Here is a 20,784-nt window from a genome sequence, read left to right as displayed (position 1 = left end):
TATTGAAAAAAAAAAAATTCTTTATTCAAATGCAAAAATTTGTTGCTAAAAAAAGAGAAAAAAAAGAAAACAAAACCAAAACCAATGCTCAATTGAGCGACTCAAATGAATTAAGTCAGTAAACAAAGAGAAAAACGATCGATGAAGACGCACAATCACGACGTTGCTTGGTTCGCAGCCAAACTACAAATGAACGGTATCAAAGTTACATACAGCGAAGTTGGTGTTGATGGTGCTGTTTACCATCACCGATGTACCTCGAACGCAAATACACCGATTTCGAGCACACTGAAGATATTCACCAGCTGTATATTTTGGACCAACACAATTGCAAATCTCTCTGTTCGCTTGCTTTCTTTTGATTACTCTTTTATTTCGGCAATTTTGGATTGGAAAAACATTGAAATCGGTAAACATCGTTTGCTCGTTTGCGTGCGGCTTATATTGTTTTTCAATAAACTACTAAACGTTAATTACTTTACAGCTAGAAAACAAACATCAAAATCATTAATAACTAAAACAATCACTTCGCTTACTCCAAATCGCCTAATGCGATGCGCTTGGTCCAATTTTCTGCATAATCTGTGCTTGAGTTGCTTAAATGATTTTCACGACGAAAGTTACGTTATTTCGCTCTCTTTCTTTTCGTTTAGAATTTCGAATTTCTCGCGTAATCAACACATTCACGAAAAAAGCAACCATAATTTGAAGTTCGCATTCCAATGGTATCATTTTCACGCAAAAATAGTTGTTTCTTATAGACATTTTTCTATTCTAAAGAATGTCTCGCTTCTATTAAGCATTTACGTCGTTAAACGCTTCATTTATGCAATATTTCATAAAACTAACAAATTGCTTTTGGGTGACTTCACGTGTGTGATTTCTTTGTGCTCACGCGAAAAAAAACCAGCAATTACATACAACGAACAAACGGTAAATAAGCAATCAACTTTTTGTGACCGAAATAGATTTTGATATGAGTATATTACTTATTTCATTGTAGATTTTGAACTTGGATATTTCATCTTTCGAAGTATAAAATGTTAGCCAATACATTGATTAACTGTGCTGAATTTTATGATCTTGATTTTTTTATATGTGTTTAAGGCAAAAAGAAAGTATTAAGAATTTGTCCATTCCAAGCCACATTTTTTAGAAGAGATATTCTCAACGAATTAATTCATAACCACGTCAAATGAAGACAATAGAACACATTGAATAGACTCTATTTTTAAAATAATTTCAAGTATTAGAAACCGAACAAAACAATAATTTATTATAGCTATCTGTGTATGAATAAAGAAATTCCATTTGATATAGTCAGCGGATTTTTACTTGAATTTTGAGAATAGCCTGAATGTAGACACAACATATTTTTCTTCGTGCGGTTTTCTCTTTATTTCGATTTAAAATATTAAACTTAGTTGTCGATCCATTGTGAACACGCAGTTTCTGTACAGTACACAAGGCAGATATACTTTAATTATGAACTATCTCGTCAATTTATTTTCAAGAATATTTTTGAATAATGAAACTTCCGCCAATTTGTTGCTTAGTAAATTGATTTTTTTTAAATAATAAAATTAGACAAGAATCTGATGATACGATAGTATCATTCAACTATAGTTGAATCATCACAACGTCAACCTGATGTATCATGCCAGAATCCACGTCTCATTGTTTCCGGGTTGAAAAACCATTTGTTTATGTCGTCGTACCAATGTGGAGTGTTCATGGTATATTCATCATGTAGTAATGCACAAACACGACACCAAAGATCCTCAAATGGATTATGTATCTCGCCGGTTCCTTTCCACTGAAAATATGAATTATAAAGTTCATCATCTTTATCGACTTTGTTTAAATAGTCGGCCAAATCTTTGGGCGAATAAAAGTCTTCCACATAAATGAATGAATTGTATGGAAGTTGTCTCTCGTAGTCTTCACGACGTGAATACAATGGGCAATACATCATGAGCCAAACCATTTTGGTACGTTTTTTCAGTGATGTAATCCATACAATATGAATTTTCAAATGATAAATAGAATTTATAATCTTTGGTCACCATATTAAGGCACTCGGAAAAACTGTTGGGACATTTTTTCGTTCCACATCTACCATAAATGTCAATCTGTCGAAATCAACACAAATTAATTATCAATTTTATTTTCATCAAGATTTCATTCATACATCAATGTATTTCCGGAGTTTTTGTACATATATCTGGCGATCATTTTCAGCATCACAATTCGACACAAGCCAAGCGACTTTTTTTGTTTTATTTTCAGCATAATTTCGATTCTGTTCCATTTGCTTTATTCGAGGATCGAAATATAACCATTTCGAATAAGGAATCGCAATCGTACTGTCGTGCCTGAAAATTAAGAGTTGACCATTTTGTTTAAGATTAAGAAACTCTATTTTTAAGCCATTTACCGATATGTCATCGTCCAGTTATAAATGACTGATTCTGAAATTCAAAGGAATATTTTTCGCAAATCATTATTATAATTTTTAAATCATAGTTTTTACTTGTGTATTGTTCTGGCCAATGAATCGGACTCTCATTTCTGAAAAATGCATAGACTTGATGTCGCTGTTTAGTTATTTTTGGATCTTTCTTTTGATATAAAAATACAATTAAATCGGCTGTATTTGTTTCCTTGCGATCAACTGTGAATCTACATCGATTGACTGGGCATTTTTTATTGGTAAACCAAGTGTGCCATTGCTGTTTCAGCTCCCACCATTTTTCGAGATAATTATAAAATAGAATCGTTTTATTTTTCTCCACCTTTTTCTCATCATAATTTTGACGTCACTTGGATCTTCCCATGGCATTAACTTTGAATCATGTCTGCCCAATTTTTCTGAAAAATTTGCTCGAATTGCCAGCACTTTTCCACCATTAGTGAAGAACCACGGTCGCTCTCTGGGTTTTATATCGTCATTTTTACCAATGAATTTGGTCGCTGATTGTTTCACATTCCTTAAATTGAATTTACTTTTATTATTCGAAATGCCTTCACAGATTATATGATAGTTACCATAAAATACATTGAATTGCCACAAAAAAAATGAAGAAAAATACAATTATTTTCTTCATCGATAGCGATACGTAAGCAATTGGAGATCTCATGACAAATTCGTCCTTATTACTAAACCGAAATGGAATAAAGCAATATTTTTTCTGCAATCAAACGTTAAAACAAGACAAAACGAACCAAATTTGTTAGAGAATGTAATTTGTAATTTGGGTGACTACGAAAATACTAGCTATCTTTTTTCTAAAAATTAAAAGATGATACTAAATCAGAAAGTATTCAAAATAAAATTAACAAATGTCTGTTTATGCGTAAAATTCGTTTATTATCATATGTTTGAATTTTATGAATTCCTTATCAACTACAAATAAAGCAATGATAAAAATAAGTAAAAGATCTATACATTTTTTGTATGATAAAGAAAGATTTAGAACAGTGCAGGTGTTTTGATGTAATTTTATGGATGCATATATAAAATATTATGAGACTTGTAACCTCAATAGAAAAAAACATTGCGACTTGTGTGTAGTTGCTATGAGATATAGATATGCATGAATTCGTCGCATGCCAAATCCATTTTTGAGTAAATTTAAATCATCAACTGACTCTGTTGTGACCATTGCAATCGACATTCGTGAGGTTCTTTTTTCTTTGAAAATAATTGCGAATTGAAGCGATGAGATTAATCGAATTGTTTATATGCACCACTGTACGATTAGCTCGAATTCCATCCAAAATACGTTCTGAATATTGCTTAATATTAGTTTGATTGATGTTGTTATTGTGTACGTTCTCATAGTTCCACAGCACAGTGGTCAAACGGATTCTTTGCTTGTTGAATAAATCAAGTGCAAACGTTGACTGTTGATTGTCGGTGAGCAAATTTATTAACTCTTTTATCTCACGATAAGAAGATAATAATGGTTTTTTGTTTGAGATTATAGGTTGAACGGTGACGAAATGCCCGCATTTTGAGTATTTTAATTTCGGTACGAAATGGATTAGCATCTGCAAAATAAAATGAAATTGTTTTGAATCCATTTCAAGCTTTATTTCTTTAACTCACGTTTATGGTTGTGCGTAATTTTTCACTTGTGCCATCAATAAAGGCGCGACAGTCGTCGCTTTTAACAGCACTAAAAATGCCATTTGTTGTATTATCAATTACGATATCAATGCCATTGAATGTATCCTGAATTGTTTGGCTTAAATGTCCCAAATCTTCATTGTCCAGTATGTTGCATTGAAGAACTGAAATCCCCGCCGAATTTGGTGAAAGTAATTCCGATTTGCTTTTTATTTTGTCGATTTTTTTCTTAACCAAAATTACATGACATTCATGTTTGGAAGACAATTGTGCTGCTAATTCTTGCGACAAAGCCGTGTCACCATTTGTGATCTATAGGAGAAAATGTGAAAAAAGGATAAACATGTTTACTTCAGGAAGTGATTTTTTATGCTTCTGGTGTACAATGTACAATAGAGTGTTTCCGTAGTCAAAAAATAAAAAAATGGTAGTCGTTAATTAAAAGTGCAAAAAATTCTAAGACAAATCATGACATTTACACAAAGCATCGAATGATATTGACACTTCCCGAAGCAAAAAATTCTTTATAGCAAAATGTGTTTAATGTCAAAATATTGAATTAGCATTATTGATGTGAATCGAGCCTTATGACATTTGACGTTCATTTCATTGGTTTTCGTAATGTCATAATCGCCGCTTCATCCATACCGAGAACATGTTTATCGTTGTAAATACCAAGTTTACGCAGCAGTGTTAATTCCAATTCAACGTTTCAATTATTCTACGATTTTGTTAATAATTCATATTATTTTCGATATACGTGCGTTTTGTATCAATTTATTCCGAATTGTTCAACACTTGATCGATCGATTGATCCGGAGTCCAAGCAGATTGTTGAATTCAAATCACCGTGAGTAAACTTAATTTACAGTGAAAATTAAAGTGAAAAATATTGGTGAATTCATCGGTAAAAATTATTATTTTTGATGAGAAAATGCCAGCGAATACACGATTTATTCAAAATTTGAATAACGTGCTTATTCTAAGCAATTATTCATCTCCTTCTTATTGTGAAATTCATTCTTATTTCATAGCACGACATATAAGCCATTTGTAACGTGAAATATATTTAAACTAGTCCAATAATTATTTAACGTTGAACATATTAACAGTAACATTACATTTTATGAAAAAAGTAATGTATTTCACAATTATTCTGCAGTACATAATTCTGTTGCGTGAGGTGGTGAAATTCATTTCAAGCAGTGATACCCATTTTGAATTGGTTCCATTGTTTAGAAAAGAGAAACAATAACTCGTTTATCAAAGAAATGTGTTTAAATTTTTTTTTCTCTCTAAATCACTGCCATTGTTATCAATCCGAAGATTTTTGTCATTTTTCTGTGTTGCATGATTTTGTGTGTGTACCAAAAAAAGCGATAGATTCGTGTTTTGTTGTCGTTCGATCAAATTGAATTCGGAACATATGTGAATATTTGTGTGGATTGGTTAAAAGGATTTTTCACTTTGATTGTATGTTTTGCATCTGTGCATTCGGTTGATATTTTCAAATTACATGTGAATGCTTTTATTTCAGTGCTGGAGCACATTTTTTTTCAATGTATATATTTTTTTATATACTTTTTTTCGATCGAACATTGTTTGATATGAAAAGTCGTCACTTTTAAATTATATGGATCAATGAAAATTCAATACAAATTCGTTTTCAAACTAAATCGAATGTTTGTTTTTTTTTCAATAGGAAAATGGCGAATCGCTTCAAGCCATCCATACCAGCGAAGGGAGAAACGAAGGATGAGATTACGACGATCAAATGTGCGCTGAAGACAATCATTCGCCCACAATTCCAGCAAGCATTGATGAGCAAAATAACGGACCTGAGTTTGCAAGCCACTTCAATTTGCGTTTTGGGCTCATTGCTTTTCTTGTTCGAGGTGCAAAAGGCGTACGAACATAGGCATTGAGAATAATGATTTCGCATTCTTTGGTGGAAGTGGAGAAAAAAAGATCCAACTCTGCTTTAACCAAGTGCTATGGCATAACAATCAGCCACCGAAACCGAAGTCGACGTACAGACCACGAGGAACAAAGCCACGAGGACCACGAGCAGAGCTGCCACGTATCGACCCTGAATTCAAAGCAATTGTCGAAGGTAATAAATAATTATAGTTGATTTATTAAACAATTAAACCCCCTTATAAAATAGCGAGTTTTGACTACACAGTACACAATTTAGTTGAATTTGAAAAACATATTTTATTTTTAGGTCTTGACGACTATCATCGTATCGATTGGCCCAACAACAATGATTTCAGCAATGGCCTAAAGCATTTGACCAATCAATACACAGACAACGTCGTCACCAACTCAACAACGCATGCTGACAAACACATCACCCAGTACTTGAGACTGAAAGTGTTCGAATTGAACACAGACGGAGAAGAGGACGCAGAGAAATTTTTGCCAAGTGACATCGAAAGTGTTGTAAAACTGATCATCAAAGAAAAAAACATCAGAGTTCCAATTCACGATCCAAACAAACTCGAACGGTGTGGCATGTTGTATGACATGGTGAACGACTTGAATGTGTTTCCAGAAATCGATCTGCATGACCTCACGACTGACGAAAAACATTGGTTTAAGGCCATGCCAATGTTCCTATCTATGCAACGTGAGATAGAAGAGTATAACTTGGAGTGGCCACATCAGCACCGATCCAAACGAAAGAAAAGAAAGCGCAAAAAGTCAAAGCGTCGCCCCAAGCGCAAACAAATGCTCGACGATCTAAAGTTTCGGCCATTCATCCGGAATTTAGTAGTGGTGCCGATGTGTGATTTTCGCCGAAAGCACTTCAAAATCGATTGTTCAAGCATGCACCAGGTGTTGTCTTCGCAAAAATTGCTACCGAAAGTGGAAGTTGAAAACAAAAACGGAACAACAAGCATGGTAATTCTTCCACAAAAGGGTTTCAACGATGCGCGTGATCATTGGTGGAATCAGTATTTCTACATGCGGAAAATTCGGCGATTCGTGCGTGGAAAAAAGAAGTTTGATTTTTCTATAAACACCGATGGAATCGCTGTGTCTCTGCAATACTCGGCCAAAAAGAAGACGAATAACACAGAATACGACCGTTCTCGCATCGTTGAAATGATTTTGGATGGCAAATTCGAAAATTTTGCAGGCGTTGATACAGGCTTGAAAAGTTGGAACACCACAGTGACACACAACATTATAACTGGCACCGAAGTAAGTTTTTACATTTATGTTGTATATGTATCAATGGAAGATAGACCGCGTAAATGCTATAATTCAATAACTAATCATTTAAAAAAAAAAAAAAATTTCAGACCAACTTTGTGATGTCGAGCAAGCAGTTCCACTGGCAGACTGGTCAAAATGTGCGAAATGCCAAAGCAAAGCGTTGGACCAAAGCTTTCATCGAAGAGGAGCGCCGAGACAGAGAAAATCGTGAGCTGTACCCAGTGATGCCATCGCCAAAAGGATCATACTGGCTGAACTACATCAAGCACCGAGTCAAAATGATGAAGCATGGGATCTGTGCTTACTCGACTGCCAAGTACACTCGACTCGCCTTGGACAAACACATCAAAAGCAGTAGTGTTGTCGACAATTGGGTGGAAAAGGTTACCGATAAGCAATCGACATTGTTTCTTTTTGGTGCTGATGGCGAAGTACCATCTGACAGCCGAATAAGTATCAAAAAGTACGTGCGCTGTCCAGGTGTTCGTAAGACTTTGAGGTCAATAAAGAAGCGCCGAAATTGTGTCATAGATCTGGTGGACGAATGGGGTTCATCTCAAACAGACGCAAGATGTATGAAGCGATTCCAAAACCAGCCCAAATCGGCCAGATTCAAGAAATGCCGGTGCATACCCGACGCCAGAACATTGCTGCCAATAAAAATTGTGTCAAAGTTGGGCAAGAAGGATCTATCGGAATTTCGATTGTTGCAACGCGCCATGAACGAAGCATTGGAAGAAAACGAGCCTTTATTGTCAAAAGTAAAAAGTTACTATAAAAACTGGCAATTAAACCTCGAATGCTCTGTGACTTGGCATCGTGACGTCGTGGCTGCTAAGAACATTCTGCTGAAAGGTAAGGCCAATTGACGATACAATTGCGATTGAATGATTGCTTAAGAAGATTCATTTGTTTGATTTTTCAGGACTATGGACATTGCTAGGACTTCCGATACCGGATGCGATCAATAGATATAAAGCCCGCGATGCTGTCGCTGAGGCCGCCGAAGTAGCCGCTGATGTCGCTGAAGCAGCTGCTGCTGCTGCCGCCAACGTAGATAATGATGTAGAAATGTTCGAGTACGACCAGCAGCCAGCTGATCATGCTGTCTGATCAGCACAACGCAAACAAAAAAAAACAATTGTAACATTAGTTATTAAGGCTATCCCGACCATGTGGGATAGTAGCGTAGCAAAAGGTTGACACCCCATTTGGTTGTTGTTGACTGCGCAGGAGTACAAATGGGGCGTTTTTTCTTTGTAAGTAACATTCAATTTTGAAAACAGTTTTTTGCTTCGGGAAGCGTGACCATCAGTCGATGCTTTGTGTAAATGTCATGATTTGTCTTAGAATTTTTTGCACTTTTAATTAACGACTACCATTTTTTTATTTTCAGATATGAGAAACACCCTAATGTACAATTGTACATATTTTGAATTTACTGGGAACAGACAGTTTAAGATCTACACTTTGCCCAAAACGCTCTATTACTTTAGAGATATTATCAGTAATTTACTAAAAATAAAAGTTCAAAATGACCACTCTTCTTTTTAACCTTGAGTGGACTATTCAGACTGGCACACATATAAGTCTAATTTTAAAGTTAACTAAAAATACATTCGAGCTGCCAATATGTTCGATTTCTTTGTCAACTTACCAATGCTTTGAAGCCATTCAATGATTTTCGGACAAAGTATCGCCGCAAATAAATGCAAATGGTGACAATGGCAAGAAAAAAAACTGTACCCAAAAACTCAATCATGATTAAGTTCACCAATAGATGACTATCACCAGATAGCATTTTGGTTGAACATGCGTCGCCCACTTTGATTTAGTTTCTCTCTTTTCTCCAACTGGAATGAAAAAAAAAAAATAGAAATCTTATCAAATCAAATTCTGATTAATAAACACGTTTTCATGATGAATATATATTTCTTCTTTTTAAAGAATAAAACTAGTTCTCTTAAATTTTGCTATTTATATCATCTGAATAGATAATATTTGATGCTCGAAAATAGCTCAAATACAGTATTTTTTGTGTTTCTTTTTCATTTTTGAAGATTTAATGGTATTGGATTTTTTTTCATTTTCTGTCGTCCATATTTAGTCTAGATTCCCTCCAAAACAATGACCAAAATTGAATTAAAATAGCTTCGTTCATTCATTGAAATAGTAAAACACAAGCTACATCAATCCAACGTAAACTGCAAACAGTAGTATGACAGTAGAAATTCCTATAATTTGATGCTCTTTGAACTTAACATGTATATTTTCATTGTGTGCTTTTTTCCGCGTATGTTCAGTGCTACAGTGCTCAATTCTATGTTGTTAAAGATTTAGATAATGTGTCAATTACCTTCAACACATTTGAAGTTCAAGAACCTTGACGAAAATAGTGACGATTAACTTTTTCCATTCATATTTCTCGCCAGACAAAATAACAAATAATATCGATGACACAAAACATTTTAAGGAAATAAAATGAAGACAAGCTGCATTTTATGTTTCAATTCACGCAACTTTTTTCAAAAGTAAACAAAATTTGGTTTGAAATAAATTCTAATTCAGTTTTCATGGATCGAACCAACATACTTTGTGTGAAATATAGCTCTGAAATATCCATCAAATGAAGACATTTTTGACTCTCAAGATGTGAAAAAAACAAGCTTGTACAAAATCATAGAGTGAATCATGTTTATTTGTAACTTCACACAGTAAATCATATGTAAGCGAGTTCAATGTTCACCGTGCAGTACAACAATCGAATCAAGTTCAAGTGCGTCATGTAAATATGGCGCACACGCCGTACACATACGGCAGCAAACGGCATATCGCGCGTCTCTTCATCATGGTGAAATGCATATGCAAGAGAAGAAAAAACAAACAATTTCCAAAAGCAAATCAACGTAACGACACACAATACAGTCACGGTGACATTTTATATACACACATTTTGAGCTACACCATTCATTTATGATTTAATTATAAATGACGCTTAAACGACCGGTTATTGAAGCGTGCTTGCTAGGTTTTGTTAGGCTTAATTTTACTGTGTACATTAAAAAACCAGTTCTTGACAGTGCTTCGCATGAAACGTTTGTATTTTGTTGTCATCACGTCTTTATGCACTGCATTTGACTAATGTCATTTCATTTAATTTAGATTTTATGTCAGCATTTGCATTGAGCAAATTAAATAAACATTAGCCAGAATATCATCAAAGTCAAGCGGAATTTGAAAAATGTAAAGCTTACACAAAGTTCAAACCTACGTAAAATGTCAAGCAAGTGGAGTGTTAATGATTGCTATTCAAAAAAGAATTATTGATGAGGAGTCATTCCATAGAAACAGATACAAAATTCTCAAAAATGTTTCGTATAAGCACTCTTGTGTTGGTTCTCAAGTGCTTTGTTTTGATGCACGACATCACGTTCGCAACGCTTTTTCAGAATGCCGAAATGATTGCTGTATAAACAAGCTAGGTAAATATTTGCCTTGTTTATCCTTTTTGCCAGTAACGTAATGCAGGCGAAGAAACTATATTTGTCAATGCATACGTGTATGGAGTCACTCCACAGCTTACCACAAAGACATGTGGTGTGGTTAACCTGTTTCAAGGCCATAGTATGATGCGATTGCATAAAATTTCAACAGAACTTTTTCACATATTTTTCATGCAAGGAGGTGGGTCTATTCGGAAATTAGGTAAGAGCGCGGTCAGACGATATTTTGAATCCGGTTTGTTCTTTTTTGTTTTCAATCCAGTCAGACGGTTTTCGGAATCCAGTTTTGATTTAATATAACTTCAACAAAAGGTGGATTTGAGCACAAAAAGTCAGAACCAGTTACCCATTTAATGAGTTTCTTGTGTTTGTGTAATGTGACGGTCACCGCAACCTACAAAGTTTTTCAAAATATCCATAAACACAAAGGAGAAAAAAATAGATACACAATAATAGGAATTTTATAATTTTTTTGGTAGATAAAATATTATAACAAATATTTGCAAATAATGTTCATTTTCAAATTGTAACTTTGAATTTTTAAACCAAAATCGATCATGGAAAATATTGAGCTTCATTTTGCCGAAAAATTGGCATTTCCAAAATTAAATGTTCGATAATGAAACACATATGAGAAGTGATAGTTATCATATGGAAATTTTAAAGAAGATATGATTGTTCTTGTAGGAGATTTGTCAAAAAAGTTCTGCTCATATTTCTCAATAATTTTGTACAAAAATATTGTATAAAAACTTATTTCAAGTTTTGAAAATTCACGATTACTCTGCCGCTTATTCAATTCTTCAAACTGTTGGTTTGAAAATAGTAGTTTGAATTCATTAGTATAGTGTATATAAATTGTAAAAAAATAAATACACTTGAAACCGAATTTGAGAACCGAACACTTTCGTATTTAGCATACATGTGAAAACCGAACAGATTCTACATCATGATCATCCACGAATAAAAATGAAAATTCACGACTCGGGTCGCGGGAATCCCCGCTATTTAAATGTAAAAAATATTTTTTTCTTAAATAGATACACAATATAAGGAAATGATCCGTCAAGCTATAGAATAATTGTTCGCCAACAAATGACGACTTGTCACTTTTCAAAGAAAAAAATTGCTCATTCAATAAAACGATAACTTTATTTTACAAATACATTGCACATAAGTACTGACCATGCACATCTTTCTTACAGCGATAAAAAAACCACGAATATCGTAAATTTCAACTTGATATTCAACAATATGCATGCGATGACAACTCCATATATATACATTTATATTTTTCAATATATAGTCACAGTTTTATACTCACAAATTAACGACGTTGACAAAGTAGGATAGAAAAAGTTGCAAATAAAAAGACCAATGAATGTTCATGAGATTCCATTGTTCACAAAATTTGACACATAAACAATATGATTTTTTTAAATCAATCTTCACTTATAGTCTGCCACAGTTCTATAGATGTGTTTGACTAGAACAAAAACTTTTGTGAAGCTCAAAACCTAATTCTGCGATGCAAATTCGAGACGAAATCATTTCCATTCCAGTTTTTTGAGCTTCTAATTACAATTTCAAGTAAAAATTAAATTATCTGTACTAAATTAAATTATCTTTACCGTGGATTTTTATTCGTTTATGCACATAAAAAAATATGGCGTAAAAAGCAAATTGATGCTCATTGAATGAATTAATGTGGCATATGTATTCTGAAGACAGAATTCGTTCCTCGAGTGGATTTTCAAGTTTTGGGTCAAGACATTCGATTTTGTTTCAAGTCCAAATTGCGACAATCGTTAACCATTGCTAAACATTGTATACAAGTAGCCGTAGATTAACGCTGAAGATTTTAGAGGTGGTAATGGCAAAAATCCAAAGGAACATGTTCTCAGATTCTTTTAGGGTGGGTCCTCTGTATACGCCTACAGCTGGATGACTTTTTACTGTAGAATACTGAATATTCTGAAGAAATTCGATACAATCGTGTAAGTAAAAAATTAATAGATTCGCTCGTAGAAAACTGTAGCTTTTCAAAAGGCGATGAAATTAACGATGACACACTTTAAATGCATGTTGATTTTAATTGACGATAGGTTTGTTCCACGAACATATACTCTTCTAAATCATTGTTGCAATCGCACACGATCTTGTTAAGAAAATTTAGTTTCATTCTTCTAAATCTCGTTCCACTCGGTAACACCGTAAACTCTGCTCTTTAATTGATCACATAATATTCGTTTATTTAATATTCTTCCAATCGAATAAAATATCTGAGTTAATTGAAGTTTAATTATAACCAATCATCATTTCGAAGTTGAAATGGAAGTTTTCTTGTGAAAAAAAAAAATTACAATCTGAATAAAACGTTCTTAATGGGAGATAATATTCCCAGATAATGACAAACATTGTATATAAATTTTATTGTATAAAAACCGATATAATAATGACAATGCGTCGTCATTTCTGTGTACAAAATTATTGTGAATGACGTTTTGGATTTTCCCATGCATTTGAAATTAGCACATTAATGAATCATGTCAAATCGACATTGTCAATTTATCGCAGCAGTGTTTTTTTCTCTCTTAAATTTAAGATTATTCAAGTTTGAAGGTTCAGTGCCCATCAGATCCCAAAGTGTTTGTTCATTCACACGTCACGGAATTTTCATTTGTCATGTTACGTCTGTTCAGAAAAGGTTTCTTTTATCGAGTCGATTTAAATGAATTAAAAGGCATGCTCATAAGCGAAGGTGAAAATGAAAAGAAAATATTTGAACGACGTTTCATTGGGGTGATCAATACAACAATGACAAAAGTATCATCGACCTTCGCCTATATAAACGAAAAATAATTGACCTACTCAATTCGTTGGGATCATTAAAGACGTTGACATGATTTTCGACGGATGATACCCCATTTCGTACGTATATATATTTCAACTCGTCAATCAATTACAAAGAGCATCAATCATTATCGCTAATTTTGTTTTGATCACTTGAAAATGCCTAAAGCCACAGAAAACAATGCTGCTAACTGTTTTTGTTTCAATTGAGTTCGAACACATTTCATCGTTCCGATAATGGCACTCACATTAAATTGGTTGGCAATTTGTCATACATTTTCTGCGTGCACAATTTGTTCTTGAAATGATCGCAATTAGACTACTGTGACCACAAGCACATTTGTTCAAATTGCAACTTCAAAATTAATAATAATTAAATACCACTAAACCGAAAGAATTCGTGTGAGTCGTAAAACGGTTTTATGGTTTGATAAAGGCAATAAAATGTGCAATTACAATTTCGATAGAATGTTTTGTTAAAAATAAGCCGTCGTTAATTGCTCTGCGACTACAATCATTTATTACTTTTTGTTAAATATATCACATTTATTATTATCACGAAAAAAGAACCGCGATAAACCCCTTTTTCTTCATTTTTTACCTGTTTTAAATGGTAGCCATAGCTCCCTCCAATTCGGTCATGATTTGTAATCATCAAAGAATCATTAAGAGTGTTTGCGTGAACCATATATAGCGCGATTCAATAGCGTAAAAACATGAACCTTGGCAATTTCACTACAACGAGATGGGACAAAAAGCAATAAGTCACAGCAGTTGCTGCATAATTACTACTGTCACAATTACCATAAAAAACACGATGACTCCAAACTAAGTTATATTGGCGTCTTCAAATATTGAGCATCACTAACGCTTCGAACTGTCAATTTTATCATAAAACTTCCAAGTGAAGCTTGAGATCAGCAAAAAAGCAAAGATCGGAAGTCGTTGTACGAACGTGACGGCACCGAAAAAAATCACTTTAAACGTGATGCTGAAACGATGATTCAAAGATTTTTTGCGTCATAAATTCGTCTTTATTGCATCAGTTCATTGATGTCAACCGATTAAAATAAAAAACACTTCCGTGCTGCGTCACTTTAACAAAGTCTGCATATTTCAACTGTTTTATATCATTTCTGTCACTCGATTTATAGTTCTGTGGGTGGTTTTTTTTTGCTGATTGTCATTGATTGCGGCAATGTTTTTTCAAAGTTCAAAAAGGAACGGTTCGTCGCTTCGCCGCATTTCAAAAGACTTCATTCGACGTACGTACTCCATTATCAACAACACGTACCATACATTCTAATCAGATCGTTATGCATATTGCATATAATACATATAGATGTAATGATTTTTACATTTGATTTTCTTCCTAATTGACCGGAAAAATCTATACATATAGAGCCAAAGTACTTTATCGCCACATAGAAAACACTACCATTCATAAAGAATAAAGATTGATTATATGTATACAAAATAGTTGTTGAATAAATAACTTCGTTGTTGAATAAATAACTTATACGATTCAATTGGCACATTATTATCAATAAAAATTGCATATAATTTGATTTAATAAATCACAAACTGAAGCCGTTCATCAAAAATGCGTTGTCATGTTGTTGTTTTTTTCTGTTAGGTTTTCTAACCATATCGATTAGATAATAGATAGAAGCCAATTTCAATTGTTTGAAGGACAAATGAATTCCATACCGCCCATTTTATATTTATTTTTACAATAAAATGATCTTTTTTGATTGTTTAGAGTGCGTACATGATCAAATTCATGTTATAAAATAGACTTTTATTACTTTACCTCTTTTGGAAGAATTTTTATAGCGCGCTATTAATTAGTATTTAATTAATTTGTACTATTACTTGATTTTATTGATTTTTATTTAACTTTAGTATAAAGACGCAACGTATGAACAAGTGAGCTTACCATTTGAACCATGTTCGACTCATTATTTGCACTAAAGTCTATGTTGAATGTATGAAAAGGATTATCATTAGATCGTAACACGTGAAAACAATAAAATTCAATGTGAATTCACCTCATTTATTTGTCTATCTTCAATCGATTTATAAAAATGTAAATCTATCAAGGAAAGCGGTTCTAATCGCCTCCTCATTCAAGAATTAACCTTCTCTTTGGTTAAGCTTCATGGATGTGCATATGTTTTAAAGCGCCAATACTAAATACAAATTCTAAATACTATCCCGATCTTTGGATCGAATCCCAAATCTCAAGCATTGAACGTAAGTATTTTATTAAATGTAAAAATGACGTTTTTTTACAAGGATGAATTCAATGAATGTCAATGAAGAAGCGCTTCACTATTTCAACATTCAATAACTCATTAGATCTATTGTGAATTGATTTTTGAATGAAGATTGATATAATATATATGCCGGAAATATTCGTTAATGTCTCCACAATTCTTCAGATATATATATTGTATAGAATAAAAAAAAATCAACAAAGTTTCGACTTTCAAAAACTAACAACGATCAATGAATGGTAACGTTCAAATGTTTTCGCATAATTTCAATAAATGTGCATAAATTAAATAAAACGAAACAAGTTGTTCAGGTTGTCATGTATCGATGTGGTAAATGTACAAGAGTTGATTGTACATTTTTACTCATACTGTACAATTTATTAATAAACAGCGAATAAATTCGAGACCATTTACTATGAATGGTGTGCACGCGATCATATACGCGAGTGAATGGTTTCTTCATATCGAAGCCAACACCGCGATGACCTTGATAATGACCAGCAAAACATATGTACAACAATATGAACAATACACATTTTTGGTATGAATTGAATAAGCACGCATAAAATTCAGATAATAAATCGGTTTCGATAGGCATCAGACAGATTTGGAACAGATTTCAACCAATCGATTTCACGTTTCATCTGCTTCTAATTGTCAATCGTAAATGTTGAATGGGTAATTATCTTGATTCATGTTTATGTATTCAATTGAAAATAAGGCATTTGTTCAAATCCAATGGATTAAAATACAATTCAAATGCAATTGCTCCGGGCAATTTAAGTGGATTGGGTGTACTTTGTATTAATCCGTGTTTATGTTGTGTCTTTAGCGCAAGTAAAACATCAAGGTTATAAGCGGTCAGACACTTTACACTTTACCTGCTCGTCAATAGTCCTCAAAATTCATTAAATTAAACACTTTTGAACTTTTGCTACAATTTAAGTCCAAATGTTGAGCATCAAATTAACATAAAAACCTAAACACTTCCTTATGATCACTGACTTAATTTACATCATTTTTCATTCACTTTTTTTCGTTTCTGTTTTTTTCTTTGCCGGTTTGTATGAAGACCGTAACAAAATTTATGTGTGTCCGATTAATCGGCTCTGTAGCGTGGATTGGAAACAGTGCAATGGCATTTTGTTTCAGTTGCAAATAAAAATTAACCTTTTGGATTGAATTGCCAATTCATTGTCTTGGGATTTCATCATGCAGTTTGGGAAATGAATCGACATTTCGTCTTTATTCAGCTAGTTGATCATTCGAAATAAATTGTTTTATTTATTTTGATGATAAAATGTTAATAATGCGGATATTTATCACGGTGGAAAGAGGAACCGAAACATTTATTTTGACTGAATTTGCAATTTAATAAATGGTTTATGTTCAGTAAAATATTTTCGCTACAATTCCTCCCTCCATTCATATTTCCACTGAAGAAAGCCAATAGCGTGAAGTAAGACACGTTCAATTTACTTTTTGTTCAATTTACAGTTGAGTACAAAAACTAAACCACTTAACATAGAGAGAGAGATCTATCTTATATGTTAAAATCTATCAACTGAACCGTGTGAAGGACATGCGAAATAATCACCAAAATGATGGTATGGAGACAAAAAAAAAATAATTTGCGAATTTTAGTTCAATCATTATCTGACAAATAATATCTGTAATTTGACACTCGTTTGACAATTTCCAAAATTGGTGTCTCCTTGATTCATTAGATTGGAACTAAAAAACATGACTATGATACTTGAATAGCAAAATACAATCGAAATTCAATGGAATGAGTTAGCGGAAAAGCCAAAGCACCTAGCATATTTTCATATTAATTAGACATCCAATTCACACCTTTATTTAGAAATTCGCGAATTCAATCGCGGTTAATATATTACGGGGCTTTTTTTAACAAGTTTGTCCAGTTGGATAAGTTCGCGGAGTGTAAACGAAAAAAAAACTTTACAAAAAATTGACACGATAACCGAAAAGTCAGCGTGTGTAATAATAACGTGAACAAAACAGAATAATGACGAACAATTTCAGCGATTTTTTATGACATTTTAGTTGAAATAGGCCCAATTTCTTTGACTTGAAATTATTTTTCACATGACTCGGCGTTGAATTAGTTGGAATGTGTTGATTCAATGGAAAAACATACATGCACACCAAATCTGTGCAATTTTGTGCGCATTTTATTGTTGTCTTCCCGGTGTAACTTGGTTGTTTATTTTAAATATAATTACATCACCTAAGTAAGCTGAACATTTTTTCACATGAATGTTTCTTTCACGCCTTTTAACTTTTGTTTACATGTTTTAATGTAAAATTCTTGCTTCAAACAATTACAGCGAATATCTGAATTTCATGATTTCAATAATCAAATTATAATTACATTTTAGTCTCGAATCTTTGCTTATATATTTTTGAGCACTTTTTTTAAATTAAAACGGATAAATTCTAGATTTTTTTCGCGTCGCATTACATTGATTGCCATCAATAACCTTGAATTACGATCGTTAATTTCTGTGAGGAATCCAATTAATTTTCCACAGTCAACTGATCGATGCATGGAAACACGTGCCATCGAAAATCGAGTGTCACCTCAAGTAAGTTTGTCAGAAGTTCAGACCCCGTGACAAAGTGAATTATTATCAATTACTACTTTCGGATGTACTAATTAAGACGAAAGCGCTAATGAAATTCGTCTATAAGAATTCATATGACGTAAATTCGCTCTTGTTATTTTAAGTTTCTTTTGGTCTTGTTAGTCAGATAAAGTTCAATTGATTTAACACATTTAACGAGCTTGATAATTGATATATTGGGTATCATTTTATGGAAAACACTTTCACTCACCGTTGGTTTTTCTCTCTTTGTCGACTAAACAATGTTGATCGAATCGATGTATGTAATCAAAATAATTTGAACGATTTTCGCATAAATGGTCATTGTGATAACGGTTTTTGGTTTCACAAAACAATTAAAATATCCAGTTTTTGTTTCTTTCTCTATTCGAATTATGCGCTAGAGTAGGTAACACCGAACCGTTTCTTTCAACAGCTGAAGTCAAACTAAACGCGAAAAACCCATACTACAGCTTGTTCGATAGTTTTCTATAGAAGCGTAGACGCAAGCACAATACACAAAAACACGTTTACTTTATGTGCAAATAGATAAGTTAGCGAACGTTCGCTATGATAGGCTTTTTTTAATTACTTTTATTTCGGCTTTCTTTTTGTGCGTTTCGCTTCGTTCCAAGACTCATAACATTTTCATCGGTATTTTGAAGTTTCTGTTTGTTGTATTGACAACATGTTTTTATGATGTTTACGATGTATTTTAATAGACAGAAGAATGCAAATAACCAAAGAGCGAAAAATTATGAGAAAAATATATATATTTATCATCGATAATTATTTTAATTCATTCGCATTTTTCGCTTTTTTTTAAATAATAAATGTGAATATACATGGAGAATTAGTTTCAATTATGGATTGATTCTTATATCAAATGCTTCAGTGCACCAATGACTTTTTATTACACTTTTTTATGGTGTCATAGTTCATACAGTTGATTATAAGATTTAATTATTGCAATCATTTGATAATTCTCTTGCCTGATCTTTCTTGATCAAAGAATTTCCTGCAATGTGCATTAAGTTGGATATTTCCTCTATTTCCTCATGTTAATTGCAATTAAACTCAATAATTATTTATTAATGCACTGTTATTAGTTCAAATCAAACAATAGCACAATGTTTTTATTTTGAATTATTACGATTCACTTGTAAAAAAAATCAGATTTTCCGCTGTGACCAATTTTGACATAGCCGAAAAATATTGATTTTGATCAAAAAAGTTATTCTCAAATATTAAAATGATTCAGAAAAATTGTAAAAGATTTCTCCGAATATCTCATCTGATCATGTGAAAAATGCAATGTGATTTCTGGGTGCATACAATATTTTGACATTGCCTCAATAAATATTTATTACAATAATAACTTTATAATGTAAAGGCATGAACATTTTCAATATTTTCTATTTATCGACATTTTTTCACCAACAAATATATTTTATATATAAATATTTAACATCTGATTCGTTTAATTCAAAAGTTGATTGACGATGCGATTTAGCTTGTGACTGAAGTTTGTTTTGAAACTTTTTTTTATTCGTTCCCATTTTTATCAAAATTTCGCAAGTTTAAGTTTTATTTAATAATGAATTGCAAAAAAGTGTGAAAATAAATAAAGCGCGGGTCAAATAAATCGACCAAATAATCGCTTAGATATTTATACGTTATTTTTTGTATACTCAATCAGTAGAATGGTGAATGTAAAATCTATCGCAAATAGCGTATTCTATTTGAAGAAAAAGGTGGCATGAAATAAAAACATCCATGAATCTTGGAAAAAGAAAATCACTTTCAAATGTTCGAAATCATTCGCCGATTATTTTCATCTCCGTTAAATTACGGACATAAATAAATGTGAACTCCATCAACGAACATAAATTTAAATCGAAAGCTAAGCACAGAAGTATAATGACCGCAACGGCGCTATTTTCTATAAAATAAATTCAAGACATTGCGCTATAACTATAGTTCATATGAACCTACATCAATAAATACTATTATTGTATGGTCATAAAATACCATATGAGCTCAAGAACGTAGTGAAAGCGAATGTTTGAAGTGTTTTTTTCGCGTTATTTTTCGACGTACTGCACATCATATGTTCGAAGAGAGAGAGAGAGAGAGAGAGAGAGAGAGAGAGAGAGAGAGAGAGA

At 32.8% G+C, this 20,784-nt stretch overlaps 3 protein-coding genes across 4 annotated transcripts; 1 reads left to right on the top strand and 2 right to left on the bottom strand.

Moving 5' to 3' along the window:
• Positions 1-1,937: 1,937 nt before the first annotated feature.
• On the bottom strand, positions 1,938-3,161 carry LOC116344853 (glycoprotein 3-alpha-L-fucosyltransferase A-like). 2 transcript variants are annotated; one of them, XR_004201461.1, is made up of 4 exons: positions 3,049-3,161; positions 2,534-2,990; positions 2,192-2,471; positions 1,938-2,132 (listed from the first exon to the last, which is right to left on the bottom strand). XR_004201461.1 is itself a non-coding variant. In XM_031773662.1 (4 exons), the coding sequence occupies exons 2-4, from the start codon at positions 2,446-2,448 to the stop codon at positions 1,944-1,946; spliced, it is 384 nt and encodes a 127-aa protein (XP_031629522.1). In that variant the 5' UTR covers positions 2,449-2,471; positions 2,534-3,161; the 3' UTR covers positions 1,938-1,943. The 2 variants fall into 2 exon arrangements, 1 of the variants encoding a protein (XP_031629522.1); XM_031773662.1 differs by having other exon boundaries at positions 2,192-2,375; positions 2,438-2,471; positions 2,534-3,161.
• Positions 3,162-3,345: 184 nt separating this feature from the next.
• On the bottom strand, positions 3,346-4,634 carry LOC116344850. Its single transcript, XM_031773658.1, has 3 exons — positions 4,612-4,634; positions 4,112-4,444; positions 3,346-4,053 (listed from the first exon to the last, which is right to left on the bottom strand). Exons 1-3 carry the CDS (start codon positions 4,618-4,620, stop codon positions 3,643-3,645), a joined length of 753 nt encoding a protein of 250 aa, XP_031629518.1. The 5' UTR covers positions 4,621-4,634; the 3' UTR covers positions 3,346-3,642.
• Positions 4,635-5,985: 1,351 nt separating this feature from the next.
• On the top strand, positions 5,986-9,202 carry LOC116344848. Its single transcript, XM_031773656.1, has 5 exons — positions 5,986-6,245; positions 6,360-7,342; positions 7,444-8,212; positions 8,283-8,616; positions 8,754-9,202. The coding sequence occupies exons 2-4, from the start codon at positions 6,650-6,652 to the stop codon at positions 8,468-8,470; spliced, it is 1,650 nt and encodes a 549-aa protein (XP_031629516.1). The 5' UTR covers positions 5,986-6,245; positions 6,360-6,649; the 3' UTR covers positions 8,471-8,616; positions 8,754-9,202.
• The last annotated feature ends 11,582 nt before the right edge of the window (positions 9,203-20,784 follow it).

The sequence above is a fragment of the Contarinia nasturtii genome, unplaced genomic scaffold (assembly GCF_009176525.2).
Source record: "Contarinia nasturtii isolate CC-2019 unplaced genomic scaffold, AAFC_CNas_1.1 Cnas_scaffold_1182, whole genome shotgun sequence".
Taxonomy (NCBI): domain Eukaryota; kingdom Metazoa; phylum Arthropoda; class Insecta; order Diptera; family Cecidomyiidae; genus Contarinia; species Contarinia nasturtii.
The sequence above is the reverse complement of the archived record's forward strand: the minus strand, read 5'-3'. Positions and strand labels throughout refer to the sequence as shown.

Bases quoted from the DNA above. Each gene is read 5' to 3' on its own strand.
- LOC116344853 (XM_031773662.1), bottom strand. The intron at 2,133-2,191 runs GTATGAATGAAA...TGATTTCGACAG, and splicing joins AACTCCGGAAATACATTGAT to ATTGACATTTATGGTAGATG.
- LOC116344850 (XM_031773658.1), bottom strand. The intron at 4,054-4,111 runs GTGAGTTAAAGA...TTTATTTTGCAG, and splicing joins AATTACGCACAACCATAAAC to ATGCTAATCCATTTCGTACC.
- LOC116344848 (XM_031773656.1), top strand. From the start codon at position 6,650: ATGTTGTATGACATGGTGAACGACTTGAATGTGTTTCCAGAAATCGAT. The intron at 7,343-7,443 runs GTAAGTTTTTAC...AAAAAATTTCAG, and splicing joins ACATTATAACTGGCACCGAA to ACCAACTTTGTGATGTCGAG. The intron at 8,213-8,282 runs GTAAGGCCAATT...TTGATTTTTCAG, and splicing joins TAAGAACATTCTGCTGAAAG to GACTATGGACATTGCTAGGA.